The 11,742-nt window shown below is 32.2% G+C and overlaps 1 protein-coding gene and 1 long non-coding RNA gene across 2 annotated transcripts in view; both read right to left on the minus strand.

The window, feature by feature from the left end:
- Positions 1 to 2,902: 2,902 nt before the first annotated feature.
- LOC113785728 (uncharacterized) lies at positions 2,903 to 4,171 on the minus strand. The gene is made up of 2 exons (XR_003471852.2): positions 3,681 to 4,171; positions 2,903 to 3,130 (listed from the first exon to the last, which is right to left on the minus strand). It is a non-coding gene; the product is annotated as an uncharacterized lncRNA (long non-coding RNA).
- A 5,427-nt stretch (positions 4,172 to 9,598) lies between these two features.
- Positions 9,599 to 11,742, minus strand: part of LOC101504449 (sulfoquinovosyl transferase SQD2-like) — a 5,773-nt gene continuing 3,629 nt past the window's right edge. Inside the window, exons 6-11 of the mRNA XM_012713552.3 lie at positions 11,565 to 11,620; positions 11,401 to 11,484; positions 11,170 to 11,257; positions 11,021 to 11,098; positions 10,879 to 10,935; positions 9,599 to 10,300 (exon numbers count right to left, since the gene is read on the minus strand). Of these exons, the coding sequence (XP_012569006.1) occupies positions 9,805 to 10,300; positions 10,879 to 10,935; positions 11,021 to 11,098; positions 11,170 to 11,257; positions 11,401 to 11,484; positions 11,565 to 11,620 (859 nt within the window). The 3' untranslated portion in view covers positions 9,599 to 9,804. The remainder of the gene's footprint in view (positions 10,301 to 10,878; positions 10,936 to 11,020; positions 11,099 to 11,169; positions 11,258 to 11,400; positions 11,485 to 11,564; positions 11,621 to 11,742) is intronic.

An 11,742-nucleotide genomic window follows, 5' to 3' on the forward strand; every position in this document is an offset into this window, starting at 1 on the left:
AGAAATCATGATATGGTTCTCCTCAGATGTGTGGATAAAGCAGAAGCGGGGAAAATTATCCAAGAGGTTCACGAAGGTTCTTTCGGAACTCATGCAAATGGGCACACAATGGCTAGAAAAATCTTAAGGGCTGGCTACTACTGGTTGACCATGGAATCCGACTGCTTTAGTCACGTAAAGAAATGTCACAAATGTCAAATCTATGCTGATAAAATACATGTACCACCCACTTCTTTGAATGTTTTAACATCACCATGGCCATTTTCAATGTGGGGAATGGATGTTATTGGACTCATCGAGCCTAAGGCTTCAAATGGACACCGGTTTATCCTAGTAGCTATTGATTATTTCACAAAATGGGTTGAAGCCGCTTCTTATGCCAATGTGACGAGAAGTGTGGTTGTCAGATTCATCAAAAGAGAATTGATTTGTCGATATGGATTGCCAAATAAGATAATCACTGATAACGCGACTAATCTGAATAACAAAATGATGAAAGAGTTGTGTGATAATTTCAAAATTCAACACCATAATTCTTCTCCATATCGTCCGAAAATGAATGGGGCTGTAGAAGCAGCAAATAAGAATATCAAGAAGATCATACAAAAGATGGTGGAGACATATAAGGATTGGCATGAAATGCCTCCCTTTGCATTACATGGCTATAGAACCTCTGTTCGTACCTCAACAGGGGCAACTCCCTTCTCATTGGTGTATGGAATGGAAGCGGTACTTCCCATCGAAGTTGAAATTCCCTCGATCAAAGTCCTGATGGAAACAAAACTAGAAGAGGCAGAATGGGTTCAATCACGATATGACCAATTGAATCTCATAGAAGAAAAAAGAATGATAGCTTTGTGTCATGGTCAACTATATCAAAAAAGACTCAAAAAAGCTTACGAGACGTCCTCGAGAGTTTCAAGAATGGGACTTGGTGTTAAAGAAAGTATTGCCCATAAAGAAGGATTTTCGTGGAAAGTGGACCCCGAATTACGAAGGACCATATGTTGTGAGAAAAGCTTTTTCTGGAAGAGCTCTAATACTCGTAGAAATGGATGGAGATGACCTTCCACTTCCAGTAAATTCAAATGCAGTCAAAAAATATTATGCTTAAAAACGATGACGAGCTCGCTAGGTTGAAAACCTGAAAAGGCGACCTAGGCAAAAATTAGAGCATCCCGATGGATTGGAAACTTGGAAGAGTAGTCCATGCAAAAGTTAGGGATAAAAAAAAATCAAGCACTTCAAACTGTGGCAATTATTATTCTTGGAACCTGATTATTAGGATTCCTAAATTACAAGAATGACTAGCGTTTGTTATGTCTCCACTTAAATTAAACATACTCATCCCCACATTGTAACCTCTGCCTCAATTGTTTTGCTTTTAATGTAATGAATGTTCATTTTCCAATATTGTCATTCGATTTTGTACGTTACATACCAATCCACTTTCATTATTGAGTGTTCTATTGTTTCAAATTTTGTTTTATAATAATAAATGTTGGAATTTGAAATATGTGAAAATATAAAAATATTTTAAACATTTTGACACTTGAAAATATACACGGGAACTCGTTTGATTCTCAAGATATATGAGTGCGTTAAGAATAATAAGAAGGGTAGTCATTTTAAATAATGGATTTTTGCTTCACTTCGAAAAAAGCGGTCATTCGATAGATACGAAGAGTCATCATGTGGAAACAATATTTGTCTTTACTTATCCATTGAATCTTGGGACGGAGAAAAACATAAGGATCGGGGAATCAAATAAAAGAACAAAAATTTATCTATAATGCATGACACATAAACAATACATAATTTCCTCATACTCACATGATCCATGCATCTTCATTGACACTTTACCTATACTCAATGCATCACACACGCATGAATTGTTCATACCTTATCATCCGAATTGCAAATATCATACACGTATTCCCCTCTCTTTATCTATCTACCTTCAAGATTGGACCAATTACGATGTACGCATCGGTAAACAATCCGAAGACAATCACTTTTATTTCTGTCGATCTACGCATCGGTAACCAATCTGAAGACGGTCATCTTTATTTCTGTCGATCTACGCATCAGTAACCAATCCGAAGACGATCATTTTTAATTTCTATAGATCTACGCATTGGTAAACAATCCAAAGACGATCACTTTCATTTCTATAGATCTACGCATTGGTAAACAATCCAAAGACGATCACTTTCATTTCTATAGATCTACGCATCAGTAACCAATCTGAAGACGATCATTTTTAATTTCTATAGATCCACGCATCGGTAACCAATCTGAAGACGATCACTTTCATTTCTATAGATCTACTCATCGGTAACCAATCCGAAGACGATCTATCGGTAACCAATCCGAAGACGATCATTTTTAATTTCTATAGATCCACGCATCGGTAACCAATCCGAAGACGATCACTTTCATTTCTATAGATCTACGCATCGGTAAACAATCTGAAGACGACGCATCGGTAACCAATCCGAAGACGATCATTTTTAATTTCTATAGACCTATGCATCGGCAACCAATCCGAAGACGATCACCTTCATTTATGTCGATCTACGCATTGATAACAAATCCGAATACGATCATCTTTATTTCTGTCAATCTACGCATCGGTAATTAATCCGAATCTAAATTTTTTTTTTTTTTGCATCATTCTCACTTTAAAATTTCAAATGCACTTTAATACATGTGTTTTGTTATTGGACAAAATTTAGGTCCTTATATTTACTAACATGAAAACAAATACCATTGTTATTCATATTTTCATATTTTTCAAGTAAAATATAATTAAATAGGGACAGCTGTAGTACCCCAATTTTGTCCATTTTGGTTAAAAATAAATAAAAAAGGAAATATGTATTTAAAAAAGGAAATAAAATATTTACAATAAATAATTTCATTATGTATCATAAATTTACAATTTCAAATCTAATTAGAATGTTAAAACCAAATCAAATTACAAACTAAGAATAAAGGCAAAAATAAATTACAATAAAAATTAAATCAAATCAAGCCATGCTATGTTGACTTTGTTCACTGCCAAACCCTGCTATGTTGATGATGACTGCCATTGGTGCACAAGCCATGCTTATTGATACATCTGTTACTATTTTAACAAATTAGAAAAACATAAAAAAACATTTTTTTAAGTCAGTCTTGGTACACTTTGTGCAGAACAAAGAGAAAAATTTTTGAGTTAAAAAAAAAAAAGAAACTAAAAGACAAATAAAAGCTCAGCAATGAACAAATCAGAACAAATAAGCTAAAACTATGAAGGCATCAGGGATGCAGAAAAAGGCAGATGATGAGCAAAGCAATCAAAACATCAAACGGGAAATAGATAGAGAAGGACCAAGACAGACCAGAAAACAACTAAACATATAAAAGACTCTATAAATACATCTTTTTAAATTTCAAAGAGAAAAAAAAAATCGAACAGAAGACAGAAAAATAACTAAAACAAAGAAGAGGAAGAAGAAGGAGGAAATAGCAAATAAAAACAAACAGAGAAAGAAGAGTTAAGGTAAATTTTTCTCTTTACATTATAATTACTTTTTTATATATATAAAATTGAAAGGTTTCAATTTAAAATAGGAAAAACAAGACAACCTTTAAAATGAAAAAATAAAAAAATAATAAAGTCAGAAGTCACAAACCCTATTTCGACATTTTCTTGTGTCGGCATTTGTTTGCGGCGGAGGAATGAGAGTCCAAAATAGAATAGGTGCAGTGTTTCGGTCATAAGAAGAATGTGGTGGCAGTGACACACTACAAGAGAGGTCGTGGTCTCATTAAGATCAATGTCTGCTCAATCGAACTCATCGAGCCTGAGATTCTCCGTTTCAAGGCATACGAGCCAATCCTCTTTCTCGGAAGGCACCGTTTCGCCGGCGTCGATATGAGAATAAGAGTGCAGGGAGGAGGACACGCTTCTCATATCTATGCCATCAGACAAAGCATCACCAAGGCACCTTCATATGCGATTCATGGGTTTGCTTCTTGCAAGACTCCATTTTTTTTTCCTTTCTTCTTTTTCCAGCCATGCCTTCATCTGTTGCGGCCGCCTCTCACTAGTTGTTAATTTAGGGTTTAGTTTAGTTTGGGAACTAGGGTTTCTATTATGTTTTCTTTTAACCTTTTTTTTTAGTTGGGCCCATGTTCTAGTAAAAACAAATAAAAAAAAGCTGTCAAACTCAGCCCATTTTAAATCTATTTATTTCATCTTATTTTTTTTAACTTTATTTTTTTTTAAATAAAAAGGTTTAATTTCCTTCATAACTAAATATCAATTTCATCATAAAAAAATACAGATAAATATTATGTTAAAGATTAATTACATGTGACATCTTTTTAATCTTTGAGTTGTTATGACACAAGTGGTACAACTTTATAGTTCTAAAACTCTATTTTATTTATTTATTTTATTTATTTATTTATTCATCTATTTATTTATTTATGAACTAATCTAAAATAGACTTATTTATTAGATATGACATCTTTTTAATCTTTGAGTTGTTAGGACACAAGTAGTACAACTTGATAGTTCTAAAACTCTCTTTATTTATTTATTTATTTATTTATTTATTTATTTATTTATTTTAGTTTATTTATTTTATTCTATTTATTTATTTATTCATTTATTTATTTTAATGAACTAATCTAAAATCGACCTATTTATTAGATGTAACTCTTTTTTATCTCTGAGTGTTAAAACACAAGTTGTACTACTTTGTGGTTTTGAAACTCAATTTAAAAATCGAGAATAATAAAATATTTTTTTAGAGGATTAAATTAGATGTGGCATCTTCTTTATTTCTTGAGTTTTGGGACACGAGTTGTACAACTTGATCGTCTTAAAATTCGTATCTTAATATATCTACTCAAATCAAACTCTTTTATTTTTTTTTCTATTTTTGTCAAAACATTTTTTATCACAAAATAAATTTTCTTTAAAATACACTCAACACATCCGTATTTTTTTTTTAACCAAGAACTACGTAGCTTTGATTTCTCCATCGCACCGAGAGATACGTAGGAGCAAGATCACATTCTTGTCAAGCACATAAATAAAATTTTCTTTTTTTTGTCCTTTATTTGTTAAGTACATATTTATTTCAAAATCATGTTTTAAATATAGTAATAATTGTCGTTCATATTTAATAATAAAAAAAATAAATATACTTAAGTTAAAATTAATTTTGCACAATTAATTATAGGTAACCGTTTTTAACGGATGTCTTAGGGTGCTAATACCTTCCCTACGCATAATCGACTCCCGAACTCAAATTTGGTTTCAAAGACCATTTTTTTTCTATTTTTAAGGGTTTCTCAATATTTTCCCTATTTAAAAATAAATTTTGATGGCGACTCCATTGAATTTCGAGAAACACTCGAAATTTTAGGCCGCAACACGCCAGACTTAGGCCATCTCAATCCAACTTACAGTTAAGTGTGGAAGATTCTCAAACTAGAGCATAACAACATGACCAAAGAGAATCTGAGGTGAGTAACCATCAAAACTCAATTGCACCTCTTCTCAAGGCCACACAATAGCATATTATCAAACGGGCATAACAACACGACCACGATACCAACGAGAATTTTAGGTGAGTGAACATCATAAGTCACTTGCACCAAGGATACGCACTGAAATCAACTAGCTCATAACCCTAACAAATTTCTTTTTAGAAACCATATGGGATGTCCTACAAAAGGACACTTGGTACAAAGTAGATGTACACAATATTCTAACCCAAAAACTTTCCACTCTAAAATACAAACTTACTTAATCAATTGAGTGTGCGTCCCCCAAGGAGCAAGAACAATCATAAACACTACAAAACTGCCACATTTATTAGCTTTTTCGGCCGTGGATTTAGACACACTTCAGATCAAATTCCATTGAGGAAAATAATCAAGAAAATTTATAATTCATTTCCTATAGTTTGTGTCTGGTTATAGGTTGAGGTAACAATTACATCCATTTATGCATCACTCATCTAACTATAAATTCATTTATTACATCATAAAATGTTAATGAATTGGATCTAATCTATTCAACGGTTTTTCTTAAAATTCAATGGATTACATAATTTTTTTTGCAAGCCAATAAATTGCTTTTATTTATTTGAAAATATATACTTTTAAAAAGAAAATTTTATATTAGTTTAAAAAATATATTGTTTGATGAAAAAAACTATTTTTTAACATAAAATTGTTTTAAAAAACAGTTTTTTAATTATTTTAAAAATAATTAATTCTAAAAATAAAATTACTTCAAATTTATTATTTTGAAAAAGAAGAATTTAAATAATAATTTCTTATTATAAATATAATTTTATTAAAATAATTTACTTAACTTCTATTTTTTTTAAATGATATTTTTTTAAATAATTTCATTATTTAACAAAAATAATTACAATATTATAATTTATTAATCATTAATAATTTAATAATAGAAGATGGTTGGTAGTAGCCGACTGTCAGAACCCCTCCGTCGACCACTGTCGATCATCAGAGCTTCACCTCCACCATTATATTAATAAAATAAGGATTAAATATCCAATTAGTCCATACAAAATGCAATAAATTTGATTTTAATTCCTACAAAATAAATTTATTAGTTTTAATTCCTACAAAATATAAATGTTTTCATTTTAATCTATAATATTTAACACTGTTACTTTAATTAATGATTTTAAATTTAATTTTTACAAAATCCAAGAAATTGAATTTAACTTTGTAGAAACTAAAACAAATTTTTATTTTATTTTTCAGAGACTAAAAACTCTATATCTGCATGGACAACAATTTTATCTATCACTGACCATAGTTTTCCAAGCCTTCTATCTATGATGGACCATATATGAGGCAGTTTCCCACTCTAGACGCCACCTGCCCAACCAATTCAATACCAATATACTCATCAGATGCCATATATATAAAATCATGGTTTCTTATAGGTTAATTAACTTTGAATATTTGTGGATAATTTATCAATCAACCAATAAAAAGTAGTCACATAAGAACGTTTGTATGTAAAGAAAACATTAAATTGTAGATACCACTTGCAAATTTACTTATATGGTAAGGGATAGATATACTCACAAATATTCAAAAGTAAGATAAGTCTCACCAAAAATTATACTTACATGCCATACATACCTCAAACACCAATAAAATTCCACCATGGAAGAACAACCTATGAAGTTTCACATAGCTATTTTTCCATGGCTTGCTTTTGCTCACGTAAGTCCATTCTTTGAGCTTGCCAAACTCAAAGCTCAAAAGGGTCACAAAATTTTCACACCTAGAAACATCAAACGCCTCCCTAAACTACCTCTAAATTTACAACCTTTGATAGATTTAATAGAACTACCACTTCCCCATATAGAGAATCCCCCTAAGAATACTGAAATTACTATAGACTTTCCACAACACATTATGTAAGAAATTAAATGAAAGTACTCTAATATTACATATTAGAATATATTATACATCATGATAAACATATATAATATTCACATATATTATGTCATGAACAATTAGCTCAGGATCTAGTTGCATGAATTTAGGACATCATATACAATGTTAAGAAGAAGTGAGATAATACTAATCTCTTTAAGTCTATCCTCTTGAGGTTGGTGTGATGCTCTTGAGTGATCTTGGATGACAATTATGTAGGACATGATCTTCCTCCCCTTCTTTTTCAACTTTGATGGGTAAATATATAATATTCTGTACATGTCCCAAGACATATTTCAAGAGACAGTGAAGAGGGGACCTACCATTTCAGGTAAGATTACAATGGTTCTACCAATTCTTTCATTGAATAGTCATAAGGTATCAAACCATGCACTTTCACAAAGAGTTGAAATGGCTCCATCCATCATGAATTCATTCAACTTATGTTACACTATTCAAGCATACTCATCATGTGATGTCCATTATCTATTGATCACAAGATAGATATTTCAGAACTCATCAAGATATTATTCAACCAAGTTTTTATAAATCGATGGAAGACCAACACTTAGAAATAAAATTTCGTACATGTTCCATATCTCATTAATGCTTTTGATGGTTTTCAACAACCTTTGACTAATTTTTTAGAAAAATCCAATCTTGATTGTATCATATATGATTTTGCACCTTATTGGTTACCACCAATATTATCTAAGTTTGGCATGTTAAGCATGTACTACCTCCAGTTCTTTTTATAAGAGACAAATGCGTTATGATTTAGTCAACAAAAGTTGATGTATTTGATCCATATTATTGCCACCTTTTCTACTATTCAGTGAATAAAACAACAAGAAATATGAAAATGGGTGTAAAATCCTCAAGTGGTTAGAGAAACAATAAAAAAGATCAGGGGTTTATGTAGCATCTGGTAGCGAGGTTACATTAAGTGATGAAGAACTTACTGAGTTAGATAAAGGATTAGAGTAATCAAGTTTTCCCTTTCTTTGGATTGTGAAGAGCCATGTTAAAAATGAAAGCTTTTTAGTTGAGAATGAGTCAAATAAGACTAGACAAATTTGGAGTAATTGGGCACCACAATTTAGAATCTTAGCACATGAGTCAATTGGTGGATTTTTTAACTCAATGCGGTGTTGGGGTGTGTAGGGAGCAACAATAGACCAAATGCTTCAAGACCACAAGAGACTTTGACACCACATCTCCACTCAAAATCTTAAGACAATGAGTTTGTAAATAATCTATATTATATATCCAACATTTAACTTATTCATAATCGACGTAGGATTTCACCAATCACACTTTAACCCAATATGTGGTTGGAGTTTAGTGATTGAGAGTCTTAAAGTTGGATGTCAACTCATTAAGTCATTATGTTACCTTTTCAAAATGAACAAGATTTAGTTGCTAGGAATTTGACTCCTCTAAAGTGGAAAGTCGATAAAGTGAGTGTATTTGATGATCAGTTATGCATGTGCGCATAATATCAACTATGTATGTGCACATAATATCAACCATATAATCACCCATAATTGGTCATACATGTGCACATAATATCAACCATGTATTTGATGATGAGTTATATTGATATTATTCACTTTAGAGGAGTCAAATCCTAATTGGAAAGAAAAAATGGTAGGTGAGAAGATACAGAGAAATGATCATGCTGAGAAATTTACTAAGGATTCAGTGGCTAAGGCATTGAGATTAGTGATGATAAAGGATGGAGGAAAGAGTTATAGAAGTAAAGCAGAAGAAATGAGTAAGATATTTGGTGACAAGGAGCTGCCACAAAATATGTTGATGGTTTGGAATTTCATATCTCTGCCTGTAAGCATTAGAATTTAAGTTATATATTTTTAAAATTAATATTCAATAATTTAGATATTACTTTTTAGGAATTCAACAAAAATTAATGTGTCTGTAAAAAAAAATCATGGAAAAAAAGAATCATGGATCGAAATGATTTAAAAAAAAAAAAAAAACTACTCAAAACTGCCCTTCATTTAAAACAATATTTTTTCTCAGATTCTCATTTTTGAAAAATCTGTAGCAATTAGTTGAAAATTCAAAATAAAATATCAAAAGTACAAAATAGATAGAATAGGGATGCGAAGTGTTTTTTAAAACTTTAATATTTATCCACTTTACATCACACCATATTGTAAGCTACATTATATTCAGAAAAATGAATGCATTACACTCAATCAACTAACTACATATTCATCCCAAAGAATACAAGTCATGTATGAATCCAAACCAAGCAAGAAACAATCCTAAGCTTGGAAGGTTTCTTTTGCATTATCTATAGTTAACTTGTGGTGATGGGAAAACACGTTTGGCCATCCATTGTAAAGGTCTCAATAGTGTAGCTCTTTTCTTGCGCCAGAACCAAATGGCAGCATTGTATTGTTCGTTGCGAACCTTTCGCGTGGCCGCCTTCCAATCATATTTCTCCATCTCACCACGCGCAGCTTTTCCCATGGTTTCTCTCAACTCTTTGTTCAGCAAAAGTGGTTTCAACTTACTCAAGCAGTCTTCAAGATCGCCTGGATTGTAAAGATAGCCGGTTATACCTTCTTGATCCGCAGGGATTATATCTGGAATGCCTCCGGCGCGTGCTCCCACCACAGGGATACCCGAAGACATGGCCTCCAAAACAACTAGTCCGAGTGTCTCTGACTCCGAGGGCATGACAAATACGTCTCCGCTAGCATATGCTTGAGAGAGATCTTCCCCTCCTAACATTCCGGTGAAGACTGCGGGCATGCTTTCAAACATTTTCTCCAGCTCAACCCTAGTAGTTAAAGAATTAAGACTACTAAAAGTTGCCAAAGTATGTATATTTATCACCGCTTTATCTAGAGAAGGAGGAAAATGATATATAAATAAAAAATATTGAGAGGTGGACAGAAATCGCCATAGGCAACGGCGCAATCTCTCCCAAATACTCAAAAGAAAGAGAATAAGGGTGTGTTTGGATAAACAACTTAATTAATCATTTATAAGATAAACACATCATATAAGTTCTTATGTATAAGCTAATTCAACAATCAAAGAGAAATTGTTTTCATATAAATTGTTTCCATATGTTATTCTGGAGAGTTTATTGAAATTAGTTTAAAACAACTTGTGAACATGTCATAAGCTGTTTGGATGAGTTCAGCGAAACACTCCGTCAAGTGTTATGCCAATAGATAAGTCCAAATAATAGTTTATATGCCAATCAAATGCACCTTAAATATGAAACAAGAAAATCCTTTTCATGATGACAGTTAGCCATTACATGATTTGAAATGGAAGAGGTAAGAATAAAAAAGTGTTCATTCATTGAAATCAATTAGTTAAAAGTAGAGCCATGTCATAATAAGTCACCTGTATGGTCCATCTCCGATGAAAGCAATTCGAGCTTCAGGAAGCTTATCCATGAGCCTGTCAAACCATGTGGTTCTAGTTTATATTCTAGATTTTTAATTACAACCTCAAGTTAAGCAAATTGCAAGATAAAGTTCACTACCTTTTGAGAAAATCTAAACTCTTTTCAACTCCTAGCCTTCCGACATGAACTATCAAGGGTTTCTCAGGTTCACCGTTGCTGTAAGAATAAGATGAAAACCAATCATTACCAAAACTTTTAAAAAACAAAAAATTACCAAAGTTTCAAACCTTAATCTTAATCGCATTTCATGCGAACGATATCGAGGATGAAAACTTTCAGAATCAACACCCTTGTTCCAGAGACGAATCTTGTTAGCTGGATATAAACAAGAGAAACAAAACAAGTCAGACTCTAGATTTTGCTGCATTGACAAACGCGCGCTTAGAATTGTGTATATTTAGATTCTGTTATCAACTAAGCAGCTATAAAAAGACTAGATAAGGGGATTTTAAGTCCACCTGCTGTTACTCGAGCTGCTTGAAGATCCCTCCCAATAGCAACAGATGGCACTAGAGTCAGGTCAGCCGCTCTGTGAAGAAATTCTACATGAAACATCAAAATTTATGGTATGCTAACAAAATTGAGTCCAAATCACAAAAAGTGGGAAAGAAAGTATACATACTTATGACCAACCACATTGGTTTGACCAGCCAACTAAAAGTATATCTTGGAATGTACCTGGAGATGCAATAAGATTAAACATAAGCAATACACGATTTAATATAGAGTGTCCCTGAAGGTGTAGTAACCCATTGATATGGGTTGGGATGCTGAAGGAGTATGAAGAAGGTCGATTCCTG

This window comes from Cicer arietinum, chromosome 3 (genome assembly GCF_000331145.2).
Source record: "Cicer arietinum cultivar CDC Frontier isolate Library 1 chromosome 3, Cicar.CDCFrontier_v2.0, whole genome shotgun sequence".
NCBI lineage: Eukaryota > Viridiplantae > Streptophyta > Magnoliopsida > Fabales > Fabaceae > Cicer > Cicer arietinum.